Source organism: Amblyomma americanum, chromosome 4, assembly GCF_052857255.1.
Source record: "Amblyomma americanum isolate KBUSLIRL-KWMA chromosome 4, ASM5285725v1, whole genome shotgun sequence".
Lineage (NCBI taxonomy): Eukaryota > Metazoa > Arthropoda > Arachnida > Ixodida > Ixodidae > Amblyomma > Amblyomma americanum.
In genome coordinates, this window is record NC_135500.1 from 208,972,248 (window position 1) to 208,989,502 (window position 17,255).

Consider the following 17,255-nt stretch of genomic DNA (forward strand, 5'->3'; position numbering starts at 1 on the left):
CCATGGCGCTCTCTGGCCCCAGATGCTTTTGCGCCATAAAAAATCACAACCATCAGCTTCTCTTTCTTTCCTTTAGCAGTCCTGTCGTTCCGGGGCTCCGAAGCGAGCGTTAGTTTCTCTCGCTCTCCCCCTTACCCATTTCCCTCTCCTCACTTTTCTCTCACTCTCATTCTCTACGGTCACAAAGTCATCAACAACAGGTTTTGCGCAGACGTGGCCGTTGAAAAAAAAATGTGAGTTGCGTGCGTGCTTGCTTTTAAAGTGCGCCTGAATTTTCCCACGACTCCCACAAGAAAATAGACTCGAAGGCTAAGCGCACTGCAGCAACTCGCAGGACAAACGCCGAAGGTACGTCGCTTCCACGCAGGTGGTAATGCGACAACGCGCCACTGTGTCACGAAAATGTGGCAGTGATTTGAGAATACCGAAAATGTCGCGCAAGCGCGAAGGCTGCGACGAGACTGTAGAACCCCGGCCTTTCGAGGCTCGAGAGTGCCGGCAGTTAGAGTTCGCCGCGCTTAGTTGAGTGCAGAACACTTCTTTACCCTGGCTCACACCAACCGGAGAAGTTGTGTGGCTTTTTGAACTGACAGTGCACTGCCTTCCTTACAACCTACCAAGGAATCGCATTAAAGTGGCATTTCAAGCATCGATGCTCACATCTCTAGAAGGCTGCAATTAAAGATGCATGCACTTTTCTTTCAATTTAGCATGCGTTATGCGCATTTGTGAAAAGGCTGTACTCGAGCACTGAGCCATTTCGCTCAGCAGTGAACCTTATTTCTTACCATTAAAATGGTAGTCACCTCTCTACAGCAAAACAGTGCCCGGATGGGGATTCCTGTCACAGGATGTACACTATAAGACAGAGATAAGATGCGCTGTAAAGCGCACTTGAGGAAAATTAGCGGTTTTTTCGTGTTTGGTCCGATACATTCGAATGACAAAGCTTGTGGAATAGCAAAGTTGCAAATGATCATGTGTTGAAACTCTTTGAAGAGGCAATGATGGACAACTTTTACCAGATACAAATGCTAAAGGAAAGGCCACAGGTTATAAGTTTCACCTCTAAATTTAAAGTTATTGTGATGTGTTTCTATATTTTGGCTGTAAGGTATCCGGAAAAGTACTGTCACTTCCGAGTTTCAACGACAGAAAGGACCAGTAAGTTGGCAGGTTTACAATAGCACGGTTTATTTGAAGGTTACATAACAGATACTGGATTACGCAGTCCAGTTTTTTTATGAGGTTGATCAGTAGACGATCCAGGACAGGACAGCAGAAAAGTACAGAGTAGGTGGCTCGTCAAGTACAGGGGCTTTTTTTCATTTCGCCTTCAATATGCTGTCGCCGGAGCTGGGATGTAACCTGTAAGCTCGCGCCCAGCTTCCAAACGCTGTAGCCTTCTGTCCCGCTCGGCGGGTGGAACCTTGAAGTGGGGTGGCGCCTCTCTCATTTGAAGCCGTAAACATTACGGCCGGCACTCACTGGTAACTTTATGTATACCGGCGGTAATGCTGTAGTAAGAACAGACACTACGCTGTCAATGCAGCCCACTTCCAGCCGACAGCGGCCTCATAGAGTGCTTACGTAGCTATTAGATGGGACGCGTAGAGTGTAAGGCGCGCCCCACTTGGGGTTAGCCGGCATTCTTCGTCGCTTTGAGGTAACTGTACGAGTTCCACCGCTGGAATAATTCGTCTCTCGACTTCAGCTCTCTCTCCACGTAGCCGTAGTCGAAGCTCTCGTGCGTGCCGCCGTATTCCTCAGGAATCAGGTCGTCCGGCACAAGGTTGTGCAGCTTGTTGACATCGTAGCCCAACAGGCGAACCTGAAAAAGGCGCGCGAAAATATCGTTGCTCCTTTTAGTGAATGGTTGGATATCGCTTTATTTCTTTGCAACTTATCCAAATTCATTCCCTGCTACGTTGAAACCTTACAGCTGTATAACACAGCACTAACCACACTGTGGCATGCAGTCATCGTAATCAGGGTTAATAAAAGATACAAATTTAAATTCGGACACTTATGTGAGCCGATATCTTGACGCGGTGACGAGATAGTAAAATGTTTCTATAATGGTGCCGAATTGCCGCTGAATAAGAATATGTTCACGGATAAGAATGTATGAGACCAAGCATAGCAGTCAGGTGGAATGCAGAAATTAGTTGTAGTGAATGAAGGGATAGCTGAGAGGAATTATTAGTAAACTTAGAGAAAAAAATAATAATTCATCTGCAAATTATGAATACCTTTTTCTACTCCCGCAAAAGAGAAAGCGGACGCGGAAGAGCCCAAATGGTAAGACTGAAAATGAAATATGAGTCATAAAGTGAGCCCATATGTGGGCATCGCATAGAATTTTGAGGAAGGGCGCATAAGCAAGTTAGAAGGAAGGGGCAAACTGGAGCAGTTCAAAACTTTGCTCGCGGGCACACATTTTGCTCAAACGAAGAAGACGGGGATAGTGTAGATGCGATGAATCATAACTCATTTACTGACGACGCGTTTGCTACAGTGTGCGAAAAATTGCTCGTTGGGCCTGGTGCAAACTTCAACGATTAGCTTTTTACTCTATCCTCTCTACTATTTTTTTTTCGTGGAGCAAAAAGCATTTTTACTTTTCAAGGATGTCACGCCCTGGAGCGATTTTTTTTTTTTTGTCACAAGCAGCCGACATGCAGGATAACAAAACGATGAAAGGATCAGGTCTCACCCTTTTCACCAGTTTATGCTTCATAAAGGGCCTTCCGATGGCGAACAAGACGTCGAATATGGCGGGGTTGTTGATAATGTAGACTCTTTTGATCCGCATAGGGCAACAGTCCTAGAGTAAAACGAATAAATGCGTGTCAGTACCTGGTCACATGGCTATCTTTGATTTCCAGGGCTTGAAACGAAGTAGTAAGCTTCCGCCGAAATCTCCTCTGGCACACGAACTGATATAATGACAAAATGAGCATGATTTCTAAAAAGCTATGAGAGCAGAAACATGAAAAATAGAGAAATTATCTGATAATCAAAAGCACAAAGGCTGTCTAATGTTGGTGAAATGATAATGAAAGGCTGATTAAAAAAAAACAATCTTGGAAGCGTCCGCGGCGACAGTCAATTAGAGCTTTAGATCGAAATTTTATTTTCTTTCTGAATCAACCAAAAAAAAGTTTAATCTTACGCATGAGAAATACTGCTTAAAAAGTCAGATAAGAAAATTTCGCATGCATGCATGGGGTTTTATACGTGGTTGCATTCTGTTTAGGCGTTCCCATTTTTATTTCCCGTTCCCGTACGAACATGGTAGTGTCGAGGTTCTCTATTCGCTGCCGGCATCCCAATTAGTAATTTGCGAGAAAGTCACACAACAGCCATTGACATCCAGGCTTATACGTGCTCTGTTTCTGAGAAGGAAGGAGCGCATGAGTCTGACTTCCCAGAGTGGAGGATGTGATTTCAGTGGTCTGCTTTCAAGCTGCGAATTTCTTGCACGAAAGGCAGACAGCCTACGGGTCTCAAAAAAAAACAGAAAAAGACAACTGAAGAAGGTAACTCCTGAAAAATAGTTTTTAGCATTGCTGACACTTTTTTGCGGTATTGAAAACAAAACATGGGTACATCTTCGCCGTTTTGAAGATATATTAACTGCGATAAAATCTGAAGTAATACAAGCATAAAAATAAAGTTCCGGTGCGCTTTATACGCACAAAAAGTTTCTACGGGCGATGCCTAAAGACAGCACACTCTGCGAAATGTTTCATCGACGCAGTAAGACTGGCTTGAAATGTACAGATTGCACTAATTACGCACTCAAAAGCAATGCTGTGCTCCGTCGGCGCAGCTGTAAATATGAGGAACACAAGACTAGGGATCTTGAGGTTCTAAGAGACGACACGAGTAGCAGAACCGCAACTAGCCAACAGTACAAGCCGGAGTCAGCAGCTGCCGCAGCATTGTATGAACGTTGCTTGCAGTCGCGATGCTGAGACCGGTTGAAACTGAAGGCAAGTAGCGGACGGATGGCGCGGACATCAAAACGCCATCTTATTTAACATAGTCCATGTTGCGCGAAGAGGATTCAAATTTTTTTGAGAGCGAATGCAGATGGCAAGAGCGAGCTCATAACCTACTTTCGACCCTCAGCGAGTCAGTACCGAGGTAAAAGAATGTAACCTCGACCCTCGTACTTCCACGAATGCCATGATTGCAGAATTACGGCTTCTACTTTCAACGGCACAATATGCTACAAGTGCATTATCTCGATGTTTCAAAGCTACGTACTTAGGCGGGTGCGCAGACACACGCTGCATTTTTTTTTCTTTGATCACCTCTAACACAACGTGGCAGTTTTCATATTTTGTCGCTCATTGCTTTCATCCCCCTTTTCATGCGTGAGCGTGTTAGGCCTGGTTACACCGGTGCATTACTACTTCTTTATCTCTGCCGACTGGAACGGTTCCTCGCTTTAAATGCATATCAGGGACGTTGTCCAGGTTATATTTAGTCGTATAATAGTAGCCTGTATGTCCTAAAAGAAAACTCGCAATAGTGCGTCATCGTTTCAACAGCATATGACCATCTCCTGACTAATCAGAACGGAGCTTTGCCTTGTTCACTGCTGGCCGATGATACGAAGGTATCATCTGTGCCCATGATGGCATGTGCTCAAGGGGAGGCTTCTAGTTTCTGGAGTGGTAGTGAACGTTCTCAAAGATTTGATTTGATTTGATTTTTTTTACGGGCGTTTAACGTCCTAACGCGACTCAGGCGATGAGGGACGCCGTAGTGAAGGGCTCCGGAAATTTTGACCCTGGATTTCTTTAACGTGCACTGACATCGCGCAGCACACGGGCCTCTAGAATTTCGCCTCCATCGAAATTCGACCGCCGTGGCCGCGATCGAACCTACGTCTTTCAAAGCGGTCGGGTGAGGGAAACGCGGGGGGTAGCAATCCTGTTATTTCTGCACGGAAGAGGAGGAAGTGTCCATAATTTTGGTGCATTAGCACTATTTAGCGCTTTGTGGCAGGCGGTCGACCTGCCCATCTGGTTGTGGACAACTTGCCAGATGTGTACACCTGGCAGGTCTTTACCCACGTCTTTACCAAAAGGCCTTTAGGGTAAATGCCTTATGATGAAGACCTTCATGGCAAATGCCATTTGGATGAAGACCTTTAGGTCGAATGCCTTTAGCACTTAAGGATATTAAATGCCTACTGTAACTACGATACCACGCGATATTCGGCGTTTAGCCATGCTAGAACACGCGGTATTTTTGTTTGCTGTTTATCTAGTTGTTTTTGTGCACTTCCGTGCATCGAAAACCGGGATTTCGCTCTTCAGCACCTTCTTCGTTGCTCGCGTCACTGCTGTGTCGTCAGTTGTGATGGGTAGATATACGTATCACAGAATGTGAAGATTTTCACACGCGAACTCTAAAAAAAGGCAATGCAAACAACGTTACTTTTTGCTCAGAGCTCAGTGCATATATAGCCTCGAGTGGCTTAGGTCGTCACTTCGTTTTTTTTTTTTTTTTTGGGGGGGGGGGGGGAGGGGGTTATGGTAGAAGCGTAGCAGACTGGGTGAGTTGGTGTTCCATGGTAACGATGTTCCATGGGTTATGGGTTGTTAAAAAATTACTTCCTCGATGTAGTTACAAATGCAAAAGCTTCTTCAGTCAAAGAAGGATTTAGCATGGGCTGACCTTTTTCTGGCAGGAGTCAAAAAGCACTTCTGCTTGTAGTTACGCACAAAACAGAGTACTCAAACTTAAAAACCTCGCCGCCGAAAGACACGAGGTCCCTCTACTGACCTGAACAAGTAGTAGAAATTTCTTGACCATAAAAGGTGTGTAGTGAGCCAGATGATAGGGTCGGAGGCCCTTTATATCCAACACGATCACGGTACCCTTGACCTGGAACTCCTCCTTCAGAACAACATGCATAGCGTGCAATATGCCCACTCTGTAGTAGTCATTCAGCGAGCAGATGTCCGTGTTCCATGCTCCTGAAAAAATGCAAAGAGAATATGTTGGCTTTCAGTCCGTGTTGCGGATGCAAATAATGTAGCAGGCATAATTTAGAAATATTCATTCTTTCTTTTTCTAGATCTTGAATACTGGGCATTCGTGCCCTAATCCTGTGCCATCCGTTGCTGATGAGTAGTCGTGATCGTGTTTTTCTCTATTACTGCTAAATTGTGACAGTTTCTTCGGACTTGAATCTGAAGGATGCGCTCTGCTTATCTAAGCAGCTGATACGGATGTACGGCATACAGGCGAGTCAGCTCATGTGTGGTCTCAAAATCAAGAGGTTGAAAGTGCGATTCTCCTCACCCCATGTCATCATTTGCATTTTGTTTAGATAAGTACCCTGAACATAAGTTTGGCGTGGTAGTTAAGATTGCGCACAACACGCGTCCAGATACCTCACCTTCTTACACTTTTGTTCTCCATAGCGTAGGTGGTCGGGATAGTTTGTGCTACTTTGGGGCGGGGGTTTGGCTCTCAATTCTGCTGCCCTCCGCGGGGATCAGCGAGCGACGCCACATCTCTCCATAAACAAATGCGAACATGTGGCGAATCCATATGCAGCGCCATCGGAACTGAAACAATGCGCGACGGCAGGGACACAGCAACCTCCCGTCTTGTGGTGAATCGAGAGGTGTGAAAGTTCTTACAGTGGCACGAATTATGAAAGAGAGCAGCTTATTAGCCTGAAATAAACATCCCTCCCAAATACATATTGAAGGCTATATTCCTATTTTTTAGAGTAAATTCACGACTGTGAATAATCCGCAATACTGCTTCAATTTTGATGTCGAAGTAAACATAATCTTGGATTATGAGGCTAGCTAGGTGCCCCATTTCGTAGGTACTGTACGTTTGCGTACGCCACAACCTGCTTTGAAAACCCGTCCGGCATCTTGTTAGTGGCGTCGGTGAAATCAATTGCAGTGAGTAGACTGCCGCTTCGGAGAGAAGTTTCTTCGCAAAGGATGAAACTAAACATAGGATGCCACGTCGCTTACGAAACATGTTTTGAATAATTTTCCCGCTCATCTGCCAGGCTACTGCGTTTAGCAGACTGCTGTGTATAATAACAAGCCCATCCTCAAGTTTCAATACTCCCCTTCGGTTGCCAGATATTGAGGCATGTATATTTATAACCACTCCTTTTATCGCACAGTTTTGTTTATTTTCGGGCAGGTTCTAAGACTCGATTTCATTTTGCGCTGAAAAGTATAAGCCAGACGCTCTGCGCATTATTTCAATTATCTCACCGAATTTCAGCATTATTGCCGGTCTTCCTTCGGGGTCTGTCTTGCGAGACACGGTCAGCAGCCGATGCTTTCGGCAGGTGGTGTCAAAAGGAACACGGTGCAGACTCAGGTCGTCAAACATATCCGGGTTATCTCTTCGGGCTTTGCAGTACGTCATCACATTCTTGAATGCGCGCAGGACATCGTACTTGCGGGCTCGTAGAAAAGCCAGCAGGAAGGTTTCGTCCGAGGGGAAATGAAGGGGCTCGTCTGATCAATGCAAAACCGAGAGGAAACTAAAGGTTAGGCAGCGTCTCAGCATAGTTGCTAATATTAGCCGGCCAGCAGGCAAAAACATCCACCCTTAAAGAGGTGAGCCTACCGAGCGACCATTAAGCCTCTTCTCCAAAGCGCTGCTCTCCATATCCAGCATGAGTTCTATAAAGTCAAGGATATGCGATAACACAGGCGGTACTTGCAGCACCACGCACGCTTCTTTTAAACGGAAGCTCCGAGGGCTGTTCGAACATAATGGGTTGATGACAACGCCTTGGCGCCTCCTGCGATCAGCACAACATTTACTTTAATACTAAGCCTAGCAAGAAACTGAAGAACAGCAAACCAACACCGAAGCCGGGCTAACCAGACGAGGTGAGGGCTACGCCTGACGCAGACATGACGTCACAAACGCTATCGACAACACTCTCGCACAGGTGTTAAATAGGTAAACTGGGCATTGGAAGGTATGGTTCCGTTCAATAGATGCCTCTAAAGAAAGGACACAGAACAAGCAGCCTTTTCCTAGGGCTTTGTGGTAAGCGCGGAGTTGGTACCGAGGCGAAGATAGTTTGTTACTCAAATTTTAATGACTACTGCACCCGTGGTAATGCGGATGGTGAGCGCGTGCTGGTGCGCATCGCGCTTTTCCAATTGTTGCATATTTGCTCTGAATGCTGTTTTTTTTTTTTTTTGGCTGGGCTACAACAAGCTTTATGGCTTGAGAAGCGTGTTGTCTCGGGCTTGTGCGTTCACGGCCATTGTCGCGAGGGCATCCGCCCTTTGCTCGGCCTGTCGCATGTTTGTGGCTCTTGCCTTCCGCATACGGGTAGCGTTCCAAGCACGATTCCCCACCTCCGTGGCGCACAGAAACATCCCACCCAGCGCCAATCTTGCTCTTACAAAATGTCTCGCTCTATTACAATGTGGAAATGGCAGGTCTTGTACACTTACCTAAAATAAGTTGACGTAGTTGCTTCAGTGCCTGTCGCCTTTTTTCGCCTGTTTCTTCCAATTCATGTAGCGCAAGGTTCTTGAATCTTTCTGGCAAGTCATGGAGAGCGAGTATGGCCTCGCTCTTTTCGTGGTTCATCGCACCAGCACTTTTTCAACGGGAAAATGTGGATGGGGGTGATTTTAAGCGCCAAAGAAATCTAGAACCTTAGACGAGACAAGCATGTGGAGAAAAACATCGTACAATATGCTTCAGTACATCTCGAGTAACGAAACTAGTAAACATTGCTGCATGTGTCTAACGCTACTTTTAACGCCGATGTAGTAAGAATAGAGGATGCAGGCAAACCTCAGCGGTGTGGTTTTTGATAATATTTTATTCCTAATTACCAGATTTAGAGCATAGAGAAACATTCTTAATACAGTGTCACAAATTCTGCTGCTCTGAAAGCCATAGACGATTTCGTATTTTTGAGTAGAACATGTTGGGCGGCTAGTTGATACATATGAACAGAAAAAATTGACGCCAAATCGGACAACACACAGCAAGAAGGACTAGACCTCAACACTGTAAAGCCTGCGGTAAAGAAGAGAAAAAGCATTTGCGTGGCGAGGCTGAAGGACAGCAGTATCTTAAAAAGGAGTAAGGATAAGATAGCCTGTGAACTGGTTGAAGCTTTCCATGGACATCAGTGAAAAGAGTCGTGATTGTATTAGCACCCCTTCAATCAACATGTATAAGAATGAAAGCTTTTTTTTTAGAAAGATTGAGGTCAGATATGCGTGTGCTGCTGTTTCTTCCTGAAACGCATTCCCTTGTGCCCATGGATGGATACACCTTACCTTCTTGATGACACCTTCTTATATTCGCTCGCTCACTCTGTGAATGAAAAGTTGCAAGTTGCGCCTGTCCACTCTTTCTTGCTGTGTGTTGTCCAATTTGGCGCCAATTATTTCTGTTAATATTTTTTAAACGCCGTTCAGCCCGTGCGGGAAGCACACGTGTCAACGTCTGCTACAGTGAAGGAAAATCGGGGAGGCGAGTTAACGAACAGTACATCTAATTTAGTGCAGGCAATAACAAAACAAGGGAATACATACGCTGCAAAGAGTATTTACAAAATTAAAAAGTAAAAAGAAAAGAGAAAGCGGGAAGAAGGAGGGGAATGTTATAACGTGTAAACTTAATAATGATGTTATACACAAATTAGGACCCATTCACACCCACCGCGGTGGCTGAGTGGCTTTGGCGTTCGGCTTCATGATTCCAAGGTAGCGGGATCGAACCCCGTTCACAGAGGCCGCATTTCGATGGAGGCGAAATACAAAAACGCCCGCGTACTGTGCAATTCAGCACACGTTAAAGAATTCCAAGTGAGCTTAACTAGTACCGCGCGCTCCCCTAACGCGTCCCTCAACACCCGTCGTGTGTCATTTCGAGACGTAAAACCCCACTTATCGACACCAGGGCGAATACAGAGGCACAAGTTTACAGCATTACAAACGATAAAAAATGTCTGGGAGACAGCCGCCACGTACTAGATCGAGACGACGGCTTCTAGCGGGGTGATCGGCGTCCGGGCGCGGGCTCGTTGGTAGCGGACACGGGGCAATGAGTCACGTGTTCTGACATGGACTAATCGCACACTCAGCCACCCGACAGTCTTCCGTCGCCTGCTCCCCACCGACTGCGCCTCTTCAGCTCCGCAGGGCTCCCTCCAACCCTCCACCGGTCCCCGTTTTTAACGCGACAGCGTTAAGGAGCTCGAGTCGCAGAAAAGCCGGTGTCGTCGGCGTCGGCGGCGTTGGCCGTGAGCAAAAAACTTCCTCCTGGCACTCCTCCTCCTCCTCTTCGCAATGCACGCCACTGCCTCAGCAGATAGCGCGCGACGGCAGCGCCTCCTGCTAGTCTCTTTGGGGCGCAGTGGGGCCGTGCGGGCACGCAGGAATCACGCGGTGAGCGGCGAGTAACGCAGCGCACATCCAAAGCGCGTTCACCACGAAGCTTGCGGCTTGCTGCCCGTTCGTTCGGCGCGGAAGCTATGCTGGCGTTCGTGGCATCGGGTTTGTCGAGAAATATGTGTCGACGAACTACGAGTGCAACTAGAGTCCCGCGCGTTTCGGCAAGGCGCCTGGTAACGCTTCTACGTGGTTTGTCGCTCCGCGCGTCCGTTTCACGGTACGTAGCAGAGCGATTTGTCTAACGGGCAAGGCGTCGCACCGAACGGGCGATGGCGTTCCGTGGACTCCCTGGCAGTGCTGGAACGCGCTGTCGCGTTCCACTCTTAAAGGAGAAGGTTGAGCGCCCTCCAAATTTTCTACACAAATGGTTACTCCGGGACTTCATGGAACGGCGACATTCCGGCACCCGCGTATTGAGGGTGTGGTGAAGGACAAATCGCTGAGGACGTGAATGAAAATCGCTCCCTCGAGCTGGGAGTTGCGCGCAGTCACGCGTACCACAGTATATATGCCACAACCCAAGAATGCGGTACGTGACGTGCAGAGATAATTGACGCCAAAAATGTATCCGCAGTTCTTGATTAGTCAATTTAAGAGTCATGAAGTTGGCTGTAAGTGCAGTATGCTCGCCTTCATTCACGTAGGTACCTCATTTAACTTCAACACTCTGAGATGCTGTCTCTAGAAAATCGCCATCATCCACGACAGAAATTGCTGCTGCATCATGTCTACAATGCAGTAGATTTTCAATGCATCGTTTCAATACAGAATAAATTCAGCAGATATGTTGTTGACCGAAGTGGGGACGCACTGTTAAGGATTTCAATGTAAATTCGCACGTCCTGCTGATGCCTTGCTATCGTCTCGTACCCGCTATCCCCTAAATGAGCCACATTGAGCCGCCATGGCTCTACCGCGAGTGAATCACTCCGTCTACGCGTTGTCTGCGGTCTTTTTATGATCATTGCCTGACTGGGTGCTGCGTAGTCATGTTAGGCTCTGCTAACACACTAAAGCCCCGATCTGGCCTCTAGACCGTACCATCCCTGACGTATTAGTGGTAGTAAAATTAAAAGATTCGTGAAAAAAGCAAGACTAGCCGGGAAAAACTGGTAATATATAAAACTACGTTCATTATCGGCGGCGCAGATAACAAGGAAAAGTCTTATCGCGAAGTTTTATCGTTTCCCTGGAGCGACTGATTCGTAAAACTTGTTGCCTCTTATTGTGTGCATGGCTAAAGGGGGAAAAAAGACGGCGCACACAGATGGGCTCCTTTGTCGAAGTTAGTTTGAAATTACTTGGTTGCAACTAGGGACAATAACGTTGTTTTTTTTTTTGGTGGTGAAAGTAAAAAAAAATTGGGCATACCGTCAATATTCCAGCAGCGAATACCGAGCTCCAGGTCGCGTCTCCACGGTGCAGTTCAATCGAAATGTCGCTGGTATTCCAACTTCACGACCACCGACGAAAGCGCAGTTCACGATGTCGATACCCTCAGCTCCTGCGGTCACCTGATGCACTGGACGAGTTCCGGTGTCACGTCTTCTTCCTACCACTCTCCAAGGACTTAAGCCCCGATTGTCATGAATGTAAGCGCGAGGCATTGATGCACTCTACGTATGGAGAATTAAGTGAGCGCGCTCTACCATCGCGACCTTGCGATATCTTCCTCCTTCTTCCATATCGATATGCGCGACCCGAGCCGAGGCATCAGCATCCTCTCCAGAATTGCGAACAACTACGCAAAAATACGCTATGATATGCGACCAACATCCTTGTCGGAAGTCGCTTCGCGCTCTTTGGACACGGAAAGAACGGCGTCCTTTTTATGTTTTTTTTGCACCATACACTAAGCGCACTCAGATGGGCATATTTAAAACATTAGCGCTCAAGGACGAATTACGGAAGAGGAGACCGAAGGGTCAAGCATTGCCATACTTAACACGAAAAAAAATGGCTTTTGAACTAACAAATTCCTTCAGTAAAATAGAAACCTAAGCCGGTGGGCGATAGTTAGGAGTACCTTATGAATTAGCACTGTATATGTCATTTCGCTTTTTCGCGTTACTCTCTCAAATATTGCCAACTAGTACCATCCGGCCCAGGCTTCGATATAACAGCACTCATGTGCGTAACGCGCTCTTTAACTCATTATGTGACTGATCTAGCCAGTAACGCAGGTTTTAATAACAAGTGTCTACGTACTACCAAAACGTTGCACATACAATCCAAGGACATGTATGTATTAGTGACCGGCCAACAGACGATGCGAAACGTTAATTCGGGCGTTCATCTCCGCGGGCGTAATTTGCATGCTACTTTGCCATTTCCTACCGCAGGCGTACTAACCAAAAACACATAACCTGCGAGTAATTCCGTGCAAGAGAGAGCATGCATGACTGATTCTTCGCACAGACTGACTGTGCGTGGCCCTTTTGAGGCAAATAAAAAAAAAGAGATGGAGAAACCAAAACAATAATCTGCTTTTTGGGGGACATCGCAGATGTCGTCAGCTGGAACCGTTCAGGGTTGTTTATTTCCATTTTTGTAAAACGCCGCAAACTCGAAGGAAGGTGATCGAGCCGAGGTTATATGAGGTGCGTGCAGAGTGTGACCGCCTATACACCTTGGCGCTGGTGTAAGTGATTGCACGTGAATCCCGGAGACTGGCTAACGCAGAGTCGCAGCGAAGCGTGCGCTGCGCCACTGGTTATTATGCGGCCTTACACAACTGCGCTTCTCGGGATTCATTACTGCTTTCCTTCATGGTCAACGTACAGGGCCTCGGATGAAAACGATTGAATTTAGTCTAGATTTCGCATCGCCGCGCAACCTGGGTGACGGCAGATGAGTAAATTGATTATTCCCTCTTTCAAATAAGCGAGGTAGAGCATTAAATTAGAGGCCTGCACGCTCAAGGGTAGCGAATCGCGGGCGAAATGTGCCCTTTACTTCCAGGACCTTCTTTCAGTGTATCCTAGCGCTCAGTTCCGACCTTTAGCAAAACACTGTCGGGGCCGCAGACGGCGACCGGCGATGATGAAATCATCGTTTGGAAAACGCTCCGCGCACTCACGGCTACGCTGTTGCCAAGGCCACGTGACTTCCGCGTCGCGCAATGCTCTCGGGGTTCGACTATACGCACGCCGCTTTCCGCTGACGAAATGTTTCAATACGAAAAGTGTAGCGGTTTTGTCATGAAGCGTACGCAGAAGCTGGTTTGTGGGCATCTTGTAGAGAAATTTGCTGCCAGCTTCTGTAACTAATTGCTAGTTGCTGATTGCTAATTGCTGCATTGAAAAATCATTTTATAATTACAGACATCTTCTAAACAGAGTGGCGAGCAGTGAAGTGGAAATTGGGCAATCTTAGCAGCTCAGGTGCACTATTCTGGTCGCCATTATTTTGAAAATCAAACGGGTTAGGTTGAAACACGTTTGAAGCGCCTAGTGGTCCATGAGACGGATGATGGCGCCTGTTGATGTGATGAAGTATTTCATGCCGCGACTGTTCACATCCCAAAAACTGTACTCACTCGGCTGACAACTGCTGAATGTGGTTTTCAGCGGAGTATGCAGATTATTCTTTTTCGCAAATAGTCATCCAATGTGGCAAACGATAAGGTGCGTCGGCCTGGCACGTTACCACTGTAAAGCATGCAACCATGCTCACACATAAAGGCAACTGCTAAGGCATTTGCACATTCACCTGCCTTTCGCTGGTGTTCTGCACTCAAATAAATAAGGCGCGGAACATCTGGCGGAGACACTCGGGATTTTGTTCTCATCGCTGTCCATATTAACGAGACAAACATACCTAGGTCCCATTGGTCTCCGTGCATTTTCACCCTCTTCATTGTCCGGACAGCGAGTTTCTATATTAACGAGGCGTAAATACACAGAAGAAGTTTGGTTCCCAGAAAAGTTGTCCATAATTCGAGTCGTCCATATTAAATGGGGTCGTATTAACGGAACACGACTGCATTCGCTTGTAGTTGGTGCAATTGGATGTACTAGCACTGACTGCTACTAGTTGAGGTCAGCAACAGATCAGTAACAGAGAATAGTCGTTGAATATGGGAAGCAGCTGTGATGACAGGGAGGATAGTGGCAAATCCCGAAAACTGTCCGAGTTGGCCCTTCGTGATAGTAGAAAATAGCGGGTAATCTAGACGCGAACACAGAGTACCATAAACAATGCATTGCTGTGTAATAAAGAGATAGCGACTGCCCTAAAGTGACCTGATAAATTTAGGTCCTTACAAGCGTAGTCTCCAGCTGTGTCTAAGCAAAAACACTTGTTTCTACAATTTTTTTTTAATTACGAATGCAGGCTCTCCAAGTTGATCTTCCACATGACTAGGAAGAGTCGCAAAAATGGACGAAAAACCAATTGCCACCAATTCATGACATGCCGATTTCTCACATTTCAGTGGCGTTAACAAATTGCTCGATTCAGTTTTTCATTTTCAATGCGTTATCTCGCTTAATGTCGCAATTACGCTTCTTTTTCTTTGTTTATTTCACACTGTGTTTCTTAAAGCGTTAATATTTTAGGCACCATTACTACAGAAGAAGCGAACTGGTGCCGCAGCTCGAAAGAAATGCGGGTGCCTTCCCAAATCGCGCAAAATGTGGATGAGTTTGACCCCCAGCGTTAACCGGATTATGTTCAGCGTTGTGGTGAATGAGTCAGAGCCACGAATTCAGGTAACAACAACAAGAAGCATATTGCCCGGAAAATACACACAGAGGACAAACGCGGCGTTGCTTGCATTAATCAAGGAATATGAAGTGATAGCTGCTGACAGAGTACTATACACACATAATTACACTTGGCATCTGGAGCACGTGCAAATTACGAAAAAGTGATTCCAATTAACAAAGACAGATAATAATAAAACGAAGCGATAAAACGCAATTGAAGAGAAGTTGAGAACAAGCCTACGATGACTGGGTGCGCAGCGAGAGTCCTTTCACCACGACACGGAGCGGTTCTCGAAGGCGGTGGTACTTCAGGAATAGAAAGCGGGTTGTCGAGGGTGTTGGAGTTCCGGTGTGCTCGGCGACAGTTCTACCTCCCCCCCCCCCCCCCTACCCCGACCCCCCCACCCTCTCCTTCGTGGAGCGGTCTTAAGCGGGTAACGAACGGGCCTCTTTTTATAGGCTCTGTGGCGGAAGTCAGAGGCCTTCGTGAACACTCTCTTTTGTTCACCGATCACCTCACTCCTCAAGCGTCGCGCATGTTCACTCACACTGCGTCACTGCTTGGCCTTCCTGCTACACAGGGGTGAAGGTCACTTTGGTCGGGGGCCGTACGTAGTTGTGGTCAACTCCATGACCGAGAAAGTACATAAAAAAAGAGACACGTTTGCCCTTACTTTCGTACTGCTAGAGGTCACTCTGAGGAACAAACAACAAAAAGCAAACTGAAAAATCTTCGCGTACATCCTCCTCTGTCTCCGGTGGTTGACCAGAGGAACCATGCACCGCATGTTCATACACGTACCATCGGCAAGAAATCAAACGCGAACAATTAAGACAATTGAGCTATGAACAGCAAAGTAAGAAGCTGTTAGCCACGTTAAGCACAATACTAGTGGATGGTAATTTCACTTCGAACGTACGAGGACTCTCCTTCAGAAGTGTTAGTCAACGTCTCTTATCATGTCCTATCCAGGAGCTGATATGGTTGTGTTTTTGTGTTGCCATGTCAGTTTTCTAGCTTTCATTTCATTAGTTGCTGATAGTACACCACAAATAGAACTACATCCCAAAGCTTAGGTACATAATGATCTTAACATCAGGGGCATGAACGCTGCCACGTTTGAGATAAATGGCCTATTCGAACACTTTTGGCTCTCCGTCATTGTAGATGCGTAGAGAAAGACATTCAGTCAGGGCAATCGCTTTCAAGAAAACAGACTTCTTTTAAGCCATTGAAGCCGACAAGCAGCTATCCTGGTGCCCAAGTATCGTCCTTTCGATAGTGTTCGGGTCGATCTACAGGCGTCGCAATGTCGCGGAAACTGAGTGTGTATCAAGGAAGTGTAACGGGAGCTGAAAAAAGCGAGATTTCTTGAAAACGCATATGGCACAGGCCTCACTACTGCCAGTTTTTGTGTGGAAACAATAAGATTTCGTGGAAGTCACTGCGAACGACTTTACGTCGGAAAGTAGCTTCCCACGTTGAAAAGCTTCCCATGTTGAAAATTCCTTCAAGGTCCGTCAAGAAGCCTAGCGAAGGGTTCGAAGAGTGTATCCCAGTGTGCAGTAAGTTTGGCGTATGTACTTCAATAATAACCGGTAGTTTCTAGAATTCCAACCTATCTCGCAGTGTCTATCTCTACGAGGCATTTTAAAGCAAACACTCATATCATGAACCTATGTGATGATCAACAAGTCTTAGTTGGCGCGCTCGTCCCCAGTCGTGTCACGCTGACCAGTCATCTGGAAACTAGTGAAATGATACTTCTTCACTCATATCGCAGTGATATTTCATAAACTCAAGTCCTCGCCCTTCTTCTCACCATGCTGCTGGTCTGGTTGAGGAGAGGCAAAAATATTGTCGTTATCAGTGGCCTAAGAAGGTGGTACTCCAGCGGTGGCGGCTCTCATCCGCTCAAGTCGCCGCATTAAAAAAGTACCAGTATTGCATCCGTTGCTGAGGGCTCGCATTTATGATGGTGCAGGTAGGATCATCTCTGTCGAGGAGTAACCGATGATTTGTCGTTTTGGTGCTCGCGAACATTTTTGACCCACGGAAACATTCTCAGTATTCCCGCCCTTTGTTAATGTGCTCTGTTCA

At 46.6% G+C, this 17,255-nt stretch overlaps 1 protein-coding gene across 2 annotated transcripts; it reads right to left on the minus strand.

Annotated features, from left to right (window-relative positions):
• Positions 1–1,325: 1,325 nt before the first annotated feature.
• LOC144127546 (alpha-tocopherol transfer protein-like) lies at positions 1,326–13,247 on the minus strand. 2 transcript variants are annotated; one of them, XM_077660539.1, is made up of 6 exons: positions 11,817–13,247; positions 8,484–8,690; positions 7,275–7,523; positions 5,806–5,999; positions 2,717–2,827; positions 1,326–1,831 (listed from the first exon to the last, which is right to left on the minus strand). In XM_077660539.1, the coding sequence occupies exons 2-6, from the start codon at positions 8,620–8,622 to the stop codon at positions 1,640–1,642; spliced, it is 885 nt and encodes a 294-aa protein (XP_077516665.1). In that variant the 5' UTR covers positions 8,623–8,690; positions 11,817–13,247; the 3' UTR covers positions 1,326–1,639. The 2 variants fall into 2 exon arrangements, with proteins under 2 accessions (XP_077516665.1, XP_077516666.1); XM_077660540.1 differs by lacking the exon at positions 11,817–13,247 and having other exon boundaries at positions 8,484–8,888.
• Between the last annotated feature and the right edge of the window lie 4,008 nt (positions 13,248–17,255).